The sequence below is a fragment of the Aquarana catesbeiana genome, linkage group LG01 (assembly GCF_042186555.1).
Source record: "Aquarana catesbeiana isolate 2022-GZ linkage group LG01, ASM4218655v1, whole genome shotgun sequence".
In the NCBI taxonomy this organism is placed as follows: Eukaryota; Metazoa; Chordata; class Amphibia; order Anura; family Ranidae; genus Aquarana; species Aquarana catesbeiana.
The window spans coordinates 605,099,501-605,118,034 of NC_133324.1; the positions used below are offsets into that span (position 1 = coordinate 605,099,501).

The 18,534-nt window shown below is 41.4% G+C and overlaps 1 protein-coding gene across 3 annotated transcripts; it reads left to right on the forward strand.

The window, feature by feature from the left end:
- Positions 1-5,320: 5,320 nt before the first annotated feature.
- LOC141107986 (putative acidic leucine-rich nuclear phosphoprotein 32 family member C) lies at positions 5,321-18,240 on the forward strand. 3 transcript variants are annotated; one of them, XM_073599126.1, is made up of 7 exons: positions 5,321-5,536; positions 10,212-10,361; positions 11,209-11,328; positions 12,165-12,357; positions 14,482-14,561; positions 14,640-14,691; positions 16,870-18,240. In XM_073599126.1, exons 1-7 carry the CDS (start codon positions 5,483-5,485, stop codon positions 16,953-16,955), a joined length of 735 nt encoding a protein of 244 aa, XP_073455227.1. In that variant the 5' UTR covers positions 5,321-5,482; the 3' UTR covers positions 16,956-18,240. The 3 variants fall into 3 exon arrangements, with proteins under 3 accessions (XP_073455227.1, XP_073455217.1, XP_073455235.1); XM_073599116.1 differs by having other exon boundaries at positions 5,322-5,536; positions 11,209-11,331; positions 12,168-12,357; XM_073599134.1 differs by lacking the exon at positions 5,321-5,536 and adding an exon at positions 6,305-6,337 and having other exon boundaries at positions 11,209-11,331; positions 12,168-12,357.
- The last annotated feature ends 294 nt before the right edge of the window (positions 18,241-18,534 follow it).

An 18,534-nucleotide genomic window follows, 5' to 3' on the forward strand; every position in this document is an offset into this window, starting at 1 on the left:
TTTTTTGTAACTAACGTCCTGCAACTGCAAGCCAAGTCTTTCGCTACATTGTGGCATTTACCTGAATAGGCAAGTTTTACAGGTGGTACCACCTGTCAATTGACAAGCCATGTTAAAGGGGTTTTAAACCTTCATGTTTTTTCACCCTAATGCATCCTATGCATTAAGGTGAAAAAACTTTTCACAGTGACCAGCCCCCTAGCCCCCCCCCCCCCCCCCCCGTTTTACTCACCTGACCCCCTTTGTTCCCTCGGTGGAGACGCACTGGACCTCTCTGTCCTGGTTTCTCGGCTCCTGATTGGATAGATTGATAGCAGCGCAGCCATTGGCTCCCGCTGCTGTCAATCAAATCCAATTACGCAGGCGCCAGGGGGGCGGGGCTGAGCCCTACAATCTGTGTCTATGCATGCAAGTGCTGGACTCGTGAGTGCGCCCGCATGGTAACCCCCCCCGGGAGAGCACTTCTCCTAGAGGGTTATACGATGCGGGGAGGAGCTGATAGCGCCACCGGGGGACCCCAGAAGAGGATGATCGGGGCCACTCAAAATGAACTGCACAGTGGAGGTAAGTATGACATGTTTGTTATTTAAAAAAAAAAACACGAAGCTTTACAATCACTTTAAGTTTGCCACAGCCGTGATTTAAGTATAGCCCTCTCAGGCTGTATGTTAAAGTGATTGTAAAGCTACGTTTATTATTTTTTTAAATAACAAACATATCATACTTACCTCCACTGTGCAGTTCGTTTTGCACAGAGTGGCCCCGATCCTCAACTTCTGGGGTCCCCCGGCGGCGCTGGTAGCTTGTCCCCGCATCGTATAACCCCCTAGGCGAAGCACTCTCCCTGGGGTTACCTTGCGGGTGCGCTCCCGAGTCCAGCATTTTCGTCTATAGGTGCAGAATGCCGGACTCGGCCCTGCCCCCCGCGTGATTGGATTTGATTGACAGCAGCGGGAACCAGTGGCTGTGCTGCTATCAATCTATCCAACCAAGAGCCGAGACAGGCAGAGGGCAGAGGGGAAGAGCTTGTCTCCGGTGAGGGAAATATGGGGCTCAGGTCAATAAAATGGGGGGGCTTGGAGGCAGTGACAGAAGTTTTTTCACCTTACTGCATAGGATGCAGTAAGGTGAAAAAATATGAGGGTTTACAACCCCTTTAAGTTTTATGTGGGCAGTTGAGGGGGGGCAGTAAAACCGTGGCTCGACTACTCATTTTACTGCCTCCTAGCTGCCTGTGTGAGAGCAGAAAATGGAAAGCCAAGCCAGGTAAGAGACTTGAGGATTCATCTACCAAAGGCAAATAGGCTGTTCACTTTGCAAGGGAAGTTACACTTTCACTACAAGTGATTTTTCCTTTAAATTTAGTGAATGTGGTGACATTTCACTTTGCAAGGAACACCGAATCATGTGTAAAGAAAATTAGAGAAAAAAAAAAAACATTTGTGCTCGCACATGATTGGATGTTGGAAGTAAACAAAGCTTTATCTAATTCACTAAGCTCTGAGGAAAATTTTCTTTCAAAGTGAACGGCCTATTTGCCTTAGTAAATCAACCTCATAGCATGTTTCTTCTGCAATGAAGATGCTGTCTGCTCACAATTTTAATTGAAAGTGGAAATAAAGGCTTACTATAATGCCGCGTACACATGATCAGATTTTCTGACAACAAAACCGTGGACTTTTGTTCGAAGGATGTTGGCTCCAACTTGTCTTGCATACACACGATCACACAAATGTTGGCCAAAAATTCAGAACATGAGAACGCAGTGACCTACAACGAGCCAAGAAAAAGGAAGTTCAATAGCCAGTGCAGCTCCTTCTGCTTGATTCCGAGCATGCGTGAACTTTTGTGCGACGGACTTGTGTACACATGATCGGACTTTCCGACAACAAGTTTTGTTGGCGGAAAATTTTGAGAACTTGCTTTCAAACATTTGTTGGCGGAAATTCCGACAGCAAATATTCGATGGAACATACACACGGTCGGACTTTCGGACAAACAAAATTGTTCTCTCCCCTGTCCTCCTACCTATGCTGCTTAGCCTTTATAAAAGGTCTGTGGAAATACCTTTCATTTTTCAATTTGCTGTGGTGGAATCACAAGATACAGAAGCTCCCGCTCCCCTGTGTCAACAAGCTGCTGCAGGGAAGCACTGATAAAGGGGAGCCAGAGCTTTTCAAACATGTGACCACACCAGAGTGGATTAAAATAAAATCACAGATCTCCTTAATAAAGGCTATACAGCATAGGTAGGAGGAGGTAACATTGTTATCAACACTAAAGCCTAATACACACCGGCAGAATGTTGGGTGGGCCGGACGTTTACTAGAAACTGTCCGACATTTGGCCCATGTGTACTGCAGCCAGTCCAACAGAATCTGGCCATTTGCTTGGCTTCTGTCGAAGTGACATGACCAAAAAAGGGGTTTGCTGATTGGCTCCTAACTAGAGCGTTCTGGCTGGGGGGGGGCAGCCCCCCTGTTAGAGCACAATAGCTGCTATTCTCTGTACTAATGCTGTAGTTAGTACAGCAGCTCCTTCTGAGCTGTCAGTTTATTTTTCATTCAACCTGAAATGAAAAAAAAAAATAGTGTGTACTAGGCTTAAGGCCTTGTTCACACAGGGTGTACTAAACCATACTCCTATGGATAACTGTGTTTATCTGCACCGGGATGCACAGGTGTTCCGCCCAGGCAGACTTATTGATGTCAGTTGGGACTCGGTTGCTGCTCCCAGTTTCACATTCATGTGGGTGTAGGTGTGCGTCCCTGGATTTACACTGTCTGTGTTCAGGGCCATACATCTGCACCACATGGCTATTAAATTGGAAGCAGCAGCTGTGTCTGTGCAGCTGCTACATCCCAATTCACATCAATAGAACTGCCTGCACAGGAATGCACAGAATACCTGGCAAACATGGCCCTCCATGGGTGTATGCTTTAGTACACCCTGTGTGAACAAGGCCTTATAGTTAGCCTTTACTTCCACTTTAACTTTAGTTCCTCTTAATGGTGGCCATACACAGTGCACAGATAAGCGACAGATAAACCTAAACAGATAAACCCAAGTCAAACGGTCGTAGTGGAAAAAATAAATCAACTGATGGCATTTGTGTGCACTTTTGTGAATCACTTACGATCAATCTACATGTAAACAAACATGTTCCATAAAGCACAAAAAGACTCTGCATGATCGATTTCGATCATGCCATTTTTGTCTTGCTTGCATGTTTTTTTTTTTTTTTTAAATTGGACATGGATGGTTCGGTTTCATCGCACTGTGTATGGCCACCATAATACAGATTGCCAGTGTGTGTTTAGTTGTCAGGGTAGGATGTGGTGACAGGGTCTCTTTTATTTATGGAGGTCTATACATCAGATGAAATGATGGAAGGGGAAAGAAAGAAAATGGAGGCAGGTGGGACAAAAAAGAAAAAGAAAGGAATACCTGGAATCTAAAGCTATACTGTAATCTCTACACTGACGTGGGTGTACGATACCTATGTAACGCTCTGCATAAATTGACAGTGTAATATAATCTATAGCTATATTGTCATCTTTATCTATACTGTAATATGTATACTGTAATTTATAGCTATACTGCAATCTTTATACTGGAATCTATAACTATACTGTAATCTATAGCTATACTGTAATAATTATACTGTAATCTATAGTTATACTGTAATCTACAATGTAATCTATAGCTATACTGTAATAATGATACTGTAATCTATAGTTATACTGTAATCTACAATGTAATCTATAGCTATACTGTAATATGTATACTGTAATCTATAACTATACTGTAATTTATAGCCATAATGTAATATGCATACTGTAATCTATAGCTATACTGGAATATATACCTATACTGTAATCTTTATCTATACTGTAATATGTATACTGTAATCTATAGCTATACTACAATCTTTATACTGGAATCTATAACTATACTGTAATCTATAGTTATACTGTAATCTACAATGTAATCTATAGCTATACTGTAATAATTATACTGTAATCTATAACTATACTGTAATCTATAGTTATACTGTAATCTATACTGTCATCTATAGCTTTACTGTAATATGTATACTGGAATCTATAACTATACTGTAATCTATAGTTATATTGTAATCTATAGCTATACTGTAATAACTATACTGTAATTTATAGCTATACTGTAATATGCATACTGTAATCTATAACTGTACTGTAATCTATAACTATACTGTAATATGCATACTGTAATCTATAACTGTACTGTAATCTATAACTATACTGTAATATGCATACTGTAATTTATAACTATACTGTAAGGTATGCTGTCATCTATACGGTCATCTCTATACTGTGTTCTATAATGTAGTATATACTGTATTATTTATACTATAATCTCTCTCTATATATATATATACATTGTAATATTTATACTATTATCTATGCTGTAATATTTATACTGTAATCTATGACTATATTGTATTCTATAATGTAATCTATACTGTAATATTTATACCATAATCTCTCCTGCTATATATATATATAGTATATATTCTATATATATTGTATTCTGTCCATACTGTAATATTTATACCATAATCTCTCTCGCTTACTATACTGTATTCTATACTGTAATATATATACTGTTATCTACAACTATATTGTATTCTATTATGTAATCTTTACACTGTACTCTATACCGTAATCTGTATATATATATTGTAATGTATACTATAATATTAATATATATATATATTTATACATATATATCAATCGATCCGTATCGTGTAATAATCGATCAGGTATTGTATAGTGTGAAGTGTATGGTGTATATCCCTGTGGCTGGCCTCCATCCCCTCCTGTATAATGGAGCTGTCAGTGGAGAAGTTGTGGACAATGTTGCGGAGTGGTAATATTATTAGATACAATGTACTCCAGGCAGTCCTGATCTCACACCGAGCCCACGTTGCTTATAATAAAAGCAGATAATCCCTCTCGGCGCTGGCAGTCATGTTTTTTCCTTAGTGAAGCCGATCTCTTGGGTGAAGTGGGATCATCGCGGTGCTATTATGAGCCCCAGAAGCCGAGAACCCCCTATAGAATGTCTAACTCGGTCGGGCGCCATGCTTGTATCGCCATTTAGAGTTCGCTTCCCCCATCGTTTTTGTGAAACGCGCCATATGGCTTCCCCATGCTGTTCTCGTGCGTTTTAAATAAAGTCTTTATTGTTCCCTCATCTCCGGCTTGGCCCCGTGCTGGCCTATAGAGGGCATGCTGCAGTGCCGCTGCTCATCCTGTAGGGGTCAGTGTGGCGGGCTTTCTGTGTATCCTCCCGCCCTAGAACCAAACCCCTCCTTTGTGTCTTTGGCGCCGTTCCTATATAAAGAGGAGCAGACGAGCCCCCTCTTTTAATTATTTCTACATTTTTTTTTTACAACTTGGCTTTTTTTGCGTGCCGCTTAAAGCGCTCTTTAGTCGCCATGGACATGAAGAAGAGGCTCACCTTGGAGCTGAGGAACAGGAAGGCGGCTGAGGTAAGCGTCGTGTGTGGGATGCGTTGGTTGTCTGCGCTGGGCGCTGTGGAGAGGAGGGTTATGGCGGCTACATGAGGTGGCGGGAGCTGGGTGCTGGGGAAGAAGCCGTGTATGTGTGTGTGGCCGGCCATTCTAGTTGCTGAAAACACGTGGCTGGCCATGAACTCTGCTGAGCGGGCGGCCATGCCGGGAGAGAGAGGCGGGCTCCTCAGGGGGTCTATGAGGTGTGCGGCTCCCGCTCTTCTCCCCTCATACCTGAGGAGGGCACTGTGTACAGGCCGGCCTATACCTACCGAGCAGGCTCCTTCCCGCCTCCCCTCCGTCTAATGACCGCCATGAGGAAGGGGGACGACGACGACGTCAAGTTCTTCCTAATGCTGCTAAGAACGTGTGCTGAGCCTCCTCCATGCTGTGTATCTCCTCCATGAGGCAGCACTCTCTCTCCATGACACAGGAGGCCTGCCCTCCTAACTTCTCCTCCTTGACCCATCATGGCTCCGCATTCATCGCCCTCCACATTCATCGCCCTCCACTGGTGTGGGGGGAGGCTTTGTCACTGCAAGCCCAGCCTGTTGCCTGCCTTCTCACCAACAACTTTTTTTTTTCCTTACGCTGCTTCTTACAGGAAGCTAGAAAATAGGGGAACGATTCATGATTGGCTACATTTAAAGGGAAATCGAAGGATTGTTTTCTCAGTCTCCACCTGTTTATATAATGCTGGCTTCATTGCAAGTGTGAAAGCATGGCTGATCTCTCTGCACTCTCCTTGGAGTATGTACTGTAATGGAAGCCTCACATCAAGTATGGCTGCTACTGGGAGGGAGGGGGGGGGCGAGGAGGCTGGAGATCTGCGCTTATACCTTTTTATCTATCTTTTTAATCCTAGTTTTAGTGTACAGGAAAGCATTACATAACCAGAATCTCGTTCAGGTGGCCTATACTACTGGTTAGATGTGATGAATCTATCTGGGGGTATAGAGGTCCACATTTAGGTCATTCATAGGCAGGCATGGAAACAGATTCCTTGTTTCCATTAGCCATAGCGAAACAGGGCTCGTTATTCCATAGTTTTACGTTTTTATTCGCGTGTTGCCTTTCTTCTTTGCTCTTAATTTTTTTTTCTGTTTTTTATAAAGTGATGAGTTTTTTATATTTTTAGGGGTTTTTTTTTTTTCTTTCTTTTTTTTTTTTATTTTTAGTTTTGCAATAGTTAGTGTTGTATAGTGTTACAATATAGTGGTCTCCAAACTGGGGCTGAATGCAGCCCAGCCCCATGCTTGTCTTTACCTGTCCCTTGGGGCACTGTTCATTCTACTAACACCAACGATGGGGGAGAATTTCTATCACTAACCAAAAAAAATAAGCACTATTGCCCCCACTGATCATCAGTGGGGCAGAATTTCTATCACTAGCAAAAATGGGGCACTATTGCCCGTGCTGATCATCGGTGGGGCAGAATTTCTATCACTAGCAAAAATGGGGCACTATTGCCCGCGCTGATCATCGGTGGGGCAGAATTTCTATCACTAACAAAAATGGGGCACTATTGCCCCCACTGAGCATGGGTGGGGCAGAATTTCTATTACTAACAAAAATGGGGCACTATTGCCCCCACTGAGCATGGGTGGGGCATCCTCTTATCCACCAACAAAAATGGGGCACTATTGCTCCCACTGTCCATTGGTGCAGCATCCTTTCTTCCACTGACATCAACTATCTCCCCCCCATCCCAACAAATCAGCATTGTTTACTCCCACTAGGCACATTCTAGCCCCCCCCCCCCCAAAAAAAAAGTCTGAAGGTCAGTAAACTGGCCCTTTCTTTAGAAAGTTTGGAGACCCCCAATAGATTATCATATGGTGTTGGCTATCAATACATACAAAAACTTTAGAAGTTTAAGGGCCAGTTCACACCTGACTGGTCTGAATCAAGTTTCCAGAAACACTGGCCATCAAGATTGCCATTATGTTCAACGATGCACACTTACACCTGAGCGGTGTCGCTTGTTCGACATACATGAGCTGCTAAGTGGAAGTCGTGCTTGTTTTTTTGTTTTACTCCGTTAACTTTACTGGGAGCACTTGAACATGTGTTTCATGTTTTCTTTGATTTATTGCTTCTCATTTAGTAACTAGCTTTTTTGGGGGGGCTCAGACACTTAAGCTGTGATTTACCTACAACTATGTAGTGCAAGGGCCTTCCTGATTTAGTTTGAAAGTGTTTAGGTTTGACCTTATATTTTATGGTTTTGGAAAATCTAAAGGAAAATTGTATAATGTATGGCAAGCCTATTGCAGTTTTCTTGCAACTTATTGCTTTGTATTGTCTAGAAACTAGCTTTCTGTTGGCTAACACACAGTCCTAAACATGTGTACAAACACCTACAGAAAGTTGGGCTGGCTCTACGTTTAGATTGACCAACACCATATCATGGTTCAAAATGCTTTTAATTTGTGTGCAATCAGGCAGGTCCTGGCACTACATAGTTAAAGGTATATTTAAAGTAAATTGAATAAGAAAATTGTATAATGTATGGCCAGCTTTAGGCTAGGAACCTAAGTGATCACTTTTATTGGCTAATGGAAGTAGATACAAGCTTTTGGAGGGAAAAGATCGAAGTTCTCACCAAAGCTGGTCTCAACGTTAGCCAGTAAAGTGTATCACTAACCTCCCAAACTTTATGCAATTTTCATCTAATTTAAATATTATATCTGGTTATTTACTGGCTAATGGTGAAGGCAGCATCAACACATGAAGTCAACTTTGACTTTTACAGATGCAGCAGATTTGCTACTTTTTGAGACCTTTCTAAATCGCATGCTTGCTTTAATTTCAACATATGGTAAGGTGATGTAAGCTGTACTGAATTGGGCACTTTTGTGTTTGAATTTTTTTTTCTTGGTATTGTAATGACAGTTTATGTGGAATACTTGAGTGTGTTAAAAACACCTTTTGTGGGCCAATCTTGGCAAACGTGCATGGTTTTAAAAACTGTGACAGCAGGAGTTGCATGTGGGTTGCTTTCATATAGCAATAGTTAATTTTAGGGAAACAATGGGGGAAGATTTACTAAAACTGGAGCGTGCAAAATTTGGTGCAGTTCTACAGAGAAACCAATCAGTTTCCAGGTTTTGTCAAAGCTCAATTCAACAAGCTAAAGTTAAAAGTTGGTTACTATGCACAACTGCACCAGATTTTGAGTGCTCTAGTTTTAGTAATCAACCCCATTGTGTGCAGTCTGTAGGACTTTCACGCTTGACACTTGGAAAAGACAAAATGCCTTTTCTATGGCTCTAGCCAATATGGCATTGCTGTGATGTGCACTAAAAGGCACTGCATGCAGTAATTTTTTCAGTATCATGGGTTTCAATGAACACCCCCTGCATTGCTGCACTTAAATGACTATGCAGCAAAGTTTGCATGCTGACTTGCCACCCATGTGATGTGCTGACCACTATGGAGGTTTGCTTTGTGGGGAGGCTCAAGCTGGAGTAGAGATATTAATTGAAGACTCCAGTTTCTAGTCTAATGTAGTAATTGGTAAAATAACCACAGGTATCAGTTCTGAGTGCCTGCATGCAACTTCTGCGATTGGTTGCTTAAGTTAAGTGTAAATACAGGCACACATTAAATCTTTCTGACATGGATATGTTAATATATTCACCCGAGGTGTGCATTTTATAAGAAACCTTTTGTGTATGGGGTTCGTGTGGTAATCTGTAGGTAAATGATAGGGAACTTATGAAAGCTGCCATTGCTGACCCTCCCACAATGCTAGTTGGCTGGCTGAGCTACTGACCTGAAATGAATATGCAACAGTGGTGTCAAAACTCATTTATGGACTTGTTTACAGGTCACTGATGCCTCTAGACAGCATATTTATTTTTTTTGTTCAAGTTTTTAATGTTTCAGAACACAAGGTTTTATCACTAAAATTATGTGAAGTAGAACTAAGCGCTTTTTTGTAGGTGTAATTTGTTGGGCAAAACTGACATGGAGTATTGCTTTATTTTGCTGTGCAGTCTTGACTTCAGTAGCTGATTAAAAAAAAAAAAAAAAAAAAACTTGGGTGTGCACTCTAAAGCGGTAAACGGTAGTTAAAGTTGCTTTAACTGACTTTACCAGTGTAGGATCTAGATACTCTACTCACATTCTCACAAACTGCTACTGTGCTCACTCATGCAGACAGTGTATATGGTCTGTTTGGGACTTGTGCATTTCAGGCTATGGTACACCTGAGCAAGTAGGTGTTGACATTTTACATGTCCTTGTGTAGTAGACTTAGTAGCAATGCTGTGGTGACACACAGTAGTTTTAGTGTAGTCAAACTAGTGTTCTGTATGTTTAGGAGCTAGGAATTGGGATCTGGCAGTTCAAAATGGTGTTATGATGACACTGCCTATGCATAAATTCATAGTTTGGTGATGCCTGATCTCTGTCCAACCCATAGAGGGGAGGAATCTCATTAGACTGGACTGACTGCATTACTACACTTTGTAAAGCCTGTTCTATAACTGCTTAAGTCATCTTCTGTTTGTAAAGTGATTTGCTGTAAAATGTACAAAAATGTTTAATATGTTGCCCAATCAACATTACCTACATATACTGATTTTAAATGGGTTTGCGTGCACATATTTATAGTTAGTGCTTACTTTTATTTTCCTTTTTTGTTTAGGTTAAAGAGATGGTTTTGGATAACTGCCGCTCGGATGATGGCAAAATTACTGGCCTCACATCAGACTTCATGAACTTGGAGTTCCTGAGCATGATAAATATCAACTTGTTATCTGTGTGCAATCTTCCAAAACTTGAGAAATTAAAGAAGGTTAGTTATGGTTTGAAGTCCCTTTGAACTGAACTGCGTGAATGTGGAAATGCCTTGCTGAATATTGTGGCTGTTAAAACTGGCAAGATCAGGCCGCTCTAGTGAGATCCTAACACCTACATTTTTGGGGGTGAAAGAAAATTGTATGTACAGTGTAGGTCTGAATTTTCTTGCCAGCTTGGTATCTCACTAGATGTGAATGTAAGAACGTTACCATGCATGAGCTTGTCAATGGCTGCTTTCTAGGATTTGGCTTATTACTGTGTAGAAAGCATGCTTCCAACATGCATTTTTACAATGGTTTTTGGATTATTGCTAAAATTAAAAAACTTAACTGTCTAGATAAGTGCTTATCAAAGCATATGGTGAGATACCTGTGTATGAGATTTTGATTAATTCTTCCTTCCTAGAGTGTTTGTGGGCACCCCATTTTGTCATGTCTGTAGAAATATGACTTTTCCTAGTTTAAAAATGCTGTATTGGGGGAGAAGTATATCGATAAAATACTTATACTTTAAGTACCCATCTTTAAGGTTTTTTTGGTTTTTTTAGTTGCACAAATGCTGACTCTTTGGGGTTGATTTACTAAAATTGAAGAGTGCAAAATCTGGTGCAGCTGTACATGGTAGCCAATCGGCTTCTAACTTCAGCATGTTCAATTAAGCTTTGGCAAAGGAACCTGGAAGTTGATTGGTTTTTATGCAAAGCTGCACCAGATTATACATAATCCAGTTTTATTAAATCAAGGTGTATGTGTATAAATTGCTTGTGGGTGGTGGTAAAAATTCAATGTTTACTCTGGTGTCTTGAGTTGTCTGCCCTTGATTAAAATCTTTTCTTTCCTCAGTTGGAACTCAGTGACAACCGGATTTCTGGAGGTTTAGAGGTTCTTGCAGAGAAAACGCCAAACCTGACACACTTAAACCTCAGTGGAAATAAAATTAAGGACATTAACACTCTTGAGCCACTGGTGAGTTTATTCTTCATTTTTCCTTTTTAATTTGTGTTACTGCATTTAAAGAAATACAGTAAACATTTAGGGCCCTTCATATAGAGGTGTTACATTAGCACACATTGCAGGAAGGCAGCCTGTTTAACTGAACCTTCTGCCAGCATAGACAAATATTACTCCCCCCCCCAACTTTGTGATAGTGTACTGGTAGTGCAACTTGTGCAAGACCTCCCAGCAATGCTCTGCAGCTTTCTGTGATTAAGACTTGCAAAGGTGGATGTGAAAAAGAATGCGTAAAACTGGTTTCATCTAAAAATCAAAATTCCTATACATCGGAGTCTTAAGCCTGCCACTCAAGGATTGAAATTGGGTTCAGCAGGGAAAAGGTGAATTTTGAGCCATGTATGGGCAGATTTATGGATTGACTTGGGTACATCTAGCCTGTCCCTTTTTATTAAAGTTACTGCCTGTGGCTTTAGTTTCGATCAGTAAGCATTTTACTCTGTTGCTGGGCATGCTGCCCCCCCCGGCAGAATACAGTAGCGCAGTGGGAGGCAACCCCCCAAAAAACATTCATAGTGGCTGTAGCCTGCCTTTGAAAGCAGAGTTTTGTAGATTTGTTTAGGATGGGGATGTGAACATTGTAAATCTGTAAAATGTGCTTGTGCAAACAGGTTGACGTCTTGCCACTAAAACTGTGCCTTGCACAAAAGGGTTTTAGTCACAACTGTATAAACATCCTGAAGTGGCTGTCATTTTGTTTTTGACACTGTACTACTTTGACTTATGGTTCCTGATTTTTGTTCAGGTAATGTCATGTTTCTGGTATTCACCCATTTCACTCTGTTTACAGAAAAAAACTGACTCATCTCATGAGTTTAGACCTGTTCAACTGTGAAGTGACCATGCTGAATAACTACAGAGAGAGTGTATTTGCATTGCTGCCTCAGCTTACTTACCTTGATGGCTTTGATGCTGATGACCAGGAAGCTCCAGATTCTGACCCAGAACCAGATGGAGAAGATGTGGATGAAAATGGAGAAGGTTAGCGTTGCTAAATTTAGTATTTTACTCTCTTCATAGCAGCCGGCAGTCACTTTGTGACAAGTTTAAATAGTTATATGGGTTCACTAAAGGATTTTTCTTCCATGTGCAGAATAGAAGTGATAGATTCAAGGGTTTAAAGTATCTTTAGTTCTGGGGAAAGGTTAGAACAAATGTCTAGTTTGTGCTACATCTCCCAGGGATGTGTTCTGGTGACAGCGGTCTAAAGTTTGTTCTTCCCTATGCTGTCTTTGGAACAGGAAGTGAGTTGAGGAAAGAGCCGCGCCATCCAAGTGCAGCATTAAGACATTATATTCCATAAGAGAATTGGTAACTCACAAGATGTATGAGATGTCAGTGCATGTGGGATTAATGTGGTTCATTTGCTCGTGGGAAAGGCCCTTTTCACTGGTGAAGAGGCATCTGATTGGTTCAAACCACCGCCATCCTTGGACCCATCAGCTGCCTCTTCACCAGTGAGATGTGGTTTATCTGCTCATGGGAAAGAGGCTGCCTAGTAGGGAGGGTTTGTGCATCGGAGGCAGGCAGTGACTGGTTGGGGATGTGGTGGCTGAACAAACTAAATAGTCATGCTGTATCTGGAGTGTCAGGTACCTCAATGGCCAGCCAAATGATGAAAAGGGACAGCACAAACAGACCAGCTTGTCTAGAGCATGGAAGAAAGGGGACTGGCAGGGTCAACCAGATACTTCAGATGACGTACATGAAAAGGAGACTACATAACTTTGTAAAATGCATAAAAGACCCTTGAATTTCATACAATAGTTGGAAACAGTTCTGCTGTCATCTGTGGCACCTACCTGCTAGTAATGCAGTAATGGTCCCTTACACTGTAAGGATTCTATTGGCATTGGGTTTTCATACTCTAGTTGCTATAGCAGCTTTGTGTATATATTCCCAGCTGACTGAGCAGCTGTAAATTTGCCACATCACTACCATGGGTCTGGCAAAACTTGTAAAATTTTTAAACTGCATATATACATGCTTTGGGTGTGCCTGCATGCAAAACTATTGTACAACACATATAGTACTGCTGTTTGCACCAGAATGAGGGAAATCTAGGCTCCTCATTTATGGTCAATGCTAAATGACCTGTAAAGGCCTTTAAAGGTTAAGTTCACCTTTACAGAAACCTTTTGTAAGGTGAACTTACACTGGACCCCCCCAGTTCCACTGATCTTGAGCATGGAAATCATCCGCTATGGGACCTCGTATAGCTGCCTCAACGGTCTGGGGCTTAGAAATCCCCTCGGTTAGTTTCCTAAACTTGCCTTGTCAGGAGGTAAGTTTAGGAGCATTCTAAGCCGGCTGCATCACATGGGTGGCACTGACAATCAGAACCCGCATAGCCTGTCCTGTCACTGCAGGCAAAGGAAAGCTATGGGGATTTCATATCCCTGGACTGCTATACGATCTGTCAGAATGGGTGACTGCCGGGCTCAGGTTACCGGGACCAGATGTGATGTCGGTCCAGTGTAAGTTCATCTTACAGATTATCTGTAAAGCAGAACTTGCACTTTAAGCACCTATGGGCAATTTTGGGTATGGTTTGTGGTTTCAAATGGGAAACCTGTCAACCCTTAAAATTGCACAAGCATCTTTTCTTAATGCAACCGTTTTTCATAGTTGAGTTTTCAAAAAACTGCTAGAATAAACTAGATTTATTAGCTCAGGGACTCTTAACTCGCTGCATAAAATAGCACTAATTTGGATTGTAATCCCACTCTCTGCAATGTGGGACATAATAGTTAATGACAAATTCACAGGTATGTTTTTGCAAAGTGAAATATACAGGGCAGGGGTGCTGAGATCAGGGTTTTGTTCAAATCTGCTGCTTTACCATGCTGCTTCTAAAAGGCAGCTAAACCATGTGAATACTTTTTTTTATGCACCTGGATGCTGGACTTAAAAGTTTCTTTTAATGCAGCGCAGCCTTTAGGTCTGGTGACTGCATGCTTACATTTTGCTGCCTAAATAATGACTGAAATTGTTTCATGATGACCTGAGATGCTTGGAAGGGAGTTTGGTACAGAAGGCTGTATATTGCTATAAAAATGTATGCATTTACTATAAAGCAATTTCTTTTTGTATCAACCCTTACAGATGGAGAAGATGATGAAGATGAGGAAGAACTCGATGAAGATGAACTTGATGAGGAGGATGAAGATGGAGTGGATGATGAGGTAATTTCTCACTGGATAAATTGCCTTGCTTGGAAATGTTTTGTGTAACTTCTTGCTAACTTGTTGTTCATATTACAGGAGGATGTGGAAGAGGAGGAGGAAGGAGAAGAGGAGGAGGATGAAGATGATGGTATGTACAGGGGGTAAAACTGGAGCCTGTATTCCACCCTTAAGCTCTGTCATGCCCACTGTTGGGCATAGTGGCGTGCTGTGCTTGTCAGGACTTTTGTCTTGGTTCTTAACCGCTAAGCCACCGCCCACCGTCGTATGACGGCTGGACGAGGCTTCTATTGTTCTGGGAGGACGTCATATGACGTCCTCGCCTTCCGAGCCACTAGGGGGCGCGCGGCGGCGTGCGCGCGTGCCCGCTGCGTCGCTCGGGACCCGGTGCGCGTGCCCGGCGGCCGCGATGTCCGCCGGGCACCCGCGATTGCCGGGTAACAGAGCAGGAGCGTGGATCTGTGCATGTAAACACAGATCCACGTCCTGTCAGAGAGGAGAGGAGACCGATGGCGTGTCCCTTGTACATAGGGACAGCGATCGGTCACCTCCCCCAGTCAGTCCCCTCCCCCCACAGTTAGAATCACCTCCTTAGGTAATACATTAACCCCTCGAGCGCCCCCTAGTGTTAACCCCTTCCCTGCCAGTCACATTTACACAGTAATCAATGCAATTTTATAGCATTGATCGCTGTATAAATGTGAATGGTCCCAAAAGTGTCCGATATGTCCGCCGCAATATCGCAGTCACAAAAATTGCAGATCGCCGCCATTACTAGTAAAAAATAAATAAATAATAAAAATGCTATAAATCTATCCCCTATTTTGTAGACGCTATAACTTTTGCGCAAACCAATCAATATATGCTTAGCGCAATTTTTTTTTACCAAAAATATGTAGAAGAATACGTATCGGCCTAAACTGAGGAAAAAATTTGTTAAAAAAAAAAAAAAAAAAATTGGATATTTATTATAGCAAAAAGTAAATATTGTGTTTTTTCAAAATTGTCCCTTCTCTTTTGTTTATAGCGCAATAAATAAAAACCGCAGAGGTGATCAAATACCACCAAAAGAAAGCTCTATTTGTGGGGAAAAAATGATAAAAATTTCATTAGGGTACAGTGTAACATGACCGCGCAATTGTCATTCAAAGTGCGACAGCGCTGAAAACTGAAAAATGGCTTGGGCAGGAAGGGGGTGAAAGTGCCCTGTATTGAGGTGGTTAAAGCAATAACAGAAAAGCAAACATTTTGTTCTATTGCAGCCTAACCATTCATAGATGTGATAGCTTTTCCCTGAACCCCCCCCCAATGATCCAGTCAGTGAGTGATTCAACACAAGTTGTCCATGTAGTGGTTAGTGTTGCAACAAACCATTTGAAGTGCTTGTAAACCCTTACACACCACTTTTACCTACAGGTAAGCTTATAATGTGGCCTACCTGTAGGTACTGGAAATATCTCCTAAACCTGCACGGTTTAGGAGATATTTACCATATACGCTTGCGCTGACATTGGTGCATATGCACTAAAGGGCACAATCGCATCGCTGTTGGCTCCCACGTGCAGGAGTGATGTCACGTGACTCCAGCAAGTCAGAGCCACAGCCCTGGAAGGAAGAGGGGGTGAAGATGGATGCAGCCACTAGCTGGGACATTGCGGGTAATTACAACATAATGGGCTAGTATGCATTGCATACTAGCCCATTATTCTTTTACCTTGCAGGGGAATAGAGGAAGTAAAACCCATCAGTGTACTTTACTTCCTCTTTAACTCTAATGGGTGCATTCAATGATCAGCTTTTCATGTAAAGCCTTTATCCCAAATGAAAGTTTCTGTAACTGCTTATGAGTTGGCTGGACTTTGGCTTAAATTTGTTAATGTAAATCTGCTAGTACATGGCACACACACACACACACACACACACACACACACACACACACACACACAGTGTGGAGGTGTTCTTGGCCAGATCACCAGGTGAAGAGGGGGGGGAAACTAAAAGGAGCCACCACATCTGATCGGTAAGCTGCAATATATTGCATTGATTTTGGGTTTAAAAACTTTAAGGGGTATGTTTTATAAAGATAAAGTTGTGTCTCTGATTATGGGTTCCATGTTCGTGGTGTCCTTTTGGAAAGGCATTAGTATGTAGGCAATCTGTAGCTGTGGGTACTGGCTTGGGTCTGGGTTTTTCTGTCCATTAAGTGCAAAACATATTAACCCCATGCAAGAAATGATGGTTTGCAAACCAACTGGCAATTTTCTTAAGGGCTCATTAAATCCTAACTGTAATACTTCTGTGTTTGCAGATGTACCCCAGGGAGAAAAACGAAAAAGGGATTTGGAAGACGAAGGAGAGGATGACTTTGATGAGGAGGAAGAAGATGATGAATAAAATACAAAAGGCTACTGGATCTTTTTATATGGACTGTCTGGGCTGGCCACCAGTGCATGTGACAGTGTCTGCTGATGGATCACTGTATACCGCTGTTCACCGCCACCCTGTTCAACTTTTTTGTTTTCCCTTTTTGTGTAGATGTGTAGGGTTGAGAGATGAGACTATTATGGTCTGAATGAAACTTTTGTTTGCCGCTTTATATTTAAAGATGGCCATCTGAGCTATTTGCGGTGTCAGATCGTAGGACGCCCTCCACTCCCTTACCCCATTTTTTTTTTTTTTTTTTAACCCTCTTGCCCTGGAATTTTCTGTGAAAGTTCTGTGGTTCCTCTGATCTGTGAATGGTGCACGGCTGTTTAAATCTGAGGATGATTCCAAAGACAGTCTCCCTCCCTCTATCCTGCATCCTTTTGTGTTAAAGTCATGCCTTAATGTCAATGTGTTCTGCTTTGTTTATCTCCCAGATACATGTATATGATTAACATTTGCGTATTTTGGCAATAAGATTTCCATTGAAATTGTAAAATTACAAGCTTTGTCTTTTCAACAGTTTGCATTACTTCCTACCTGACATTTGATGTGGTGGTTAATACTGCTGAAACCCAATTATAAATATAAAACCACAAATCATTCAAGGTAGTGGGTTTTTCTGGTTCTGAGAGCTGGAATTGGAAAGGATCAGTCCAGAACTTAATAGGCCATTTATTTTTTTAAAGAGTGATAAGTGTTGCTTTGAACAACCAGATTTTCTGTACAGAAGTGATCAGTTTTCTAGGTAGTTGTAACAGCTTAAAGCGTTGGCTTTCGGTTTCTTTTGCAAGGTCACTGATGTGCCTGTTGTAAGGAATTCTGTCCCAATGTAACGGATGCCCCATTTCTTAAATATTCCATACCTTTGAATACATTGCTTCAGCTAGCAATGGCCCTTCTCACATCTAAAGCAAACAGATGGGTCTGCGGTGTCCTATTTAAACATTTGTTTAAGGTTTTTTTTTTCTGTGTACATGACCATAAAGTGTTGGTTGCAAGAGTATTTCATTGCTTATTAGCAGTGTTGTGCTGACTTGGCATTTGTAAGTCTTCAAGAGGGTCTATCATGGCTTTCACAATGCTATAAAGTAGCAGTTTCACATGATTACTGTTCTCTGGCCATTTGGGGTTGTGGGAATCACTTTGGGTAAGAAATTTAAAAATCTTTTGACCTATGAAATACCCCTGTTTTTTGTATCTAGTTGTTGCAAGAAAGCCTTTTTAATAATAAAAAAATATTTTGGGGTTTTTAGATTGCTTGTCTTATTACTGGGATTTAATTGATGTATGCTAGTGGGGGATCTGTACAATGTTAGAACTGAGACACTTTCCTTCTGAAGATTTTTTTTTTTTTTTTTTTTTGTTAAGGCTACTCTAGTGTATTTTGATTTAGGCTTATTTTCATGCCAAAAGCTACGTTTTGCGGTTTCTTGCATCACCTCAGTTGGGTAATTGGGGGGGAAGATTGCTTGTAGAACGAATAATGGTGTCTTGTTAAAATATTGCACTATTTGGTTAATGTACGATAAAGAAAATATTTACATAC

Coding starts and splice junctions, on each gene's coding strand:
- LOC141107986 (XM_073599126.1), top strand. CDS start 5,483: ATGGACATGAAGAAGAGGCTCACCTTGGAGCTGAGGAACAGGAAGGCG. Junction 5,537..10,211: donor GGAACAGGAAGGCGGCTGAG/GTAAGCGTCGTG, acceptor TTTTTTGTTTAG/GTTAAAGAGATGGTTTTGGA. Junction 12,358..14,481: donor TGTGGATGAAAATGGAGAAG/GTTAGCGTTGCT, acceptor CAACCCTTACAG/ATGGAGAAGATGATGAAGAT.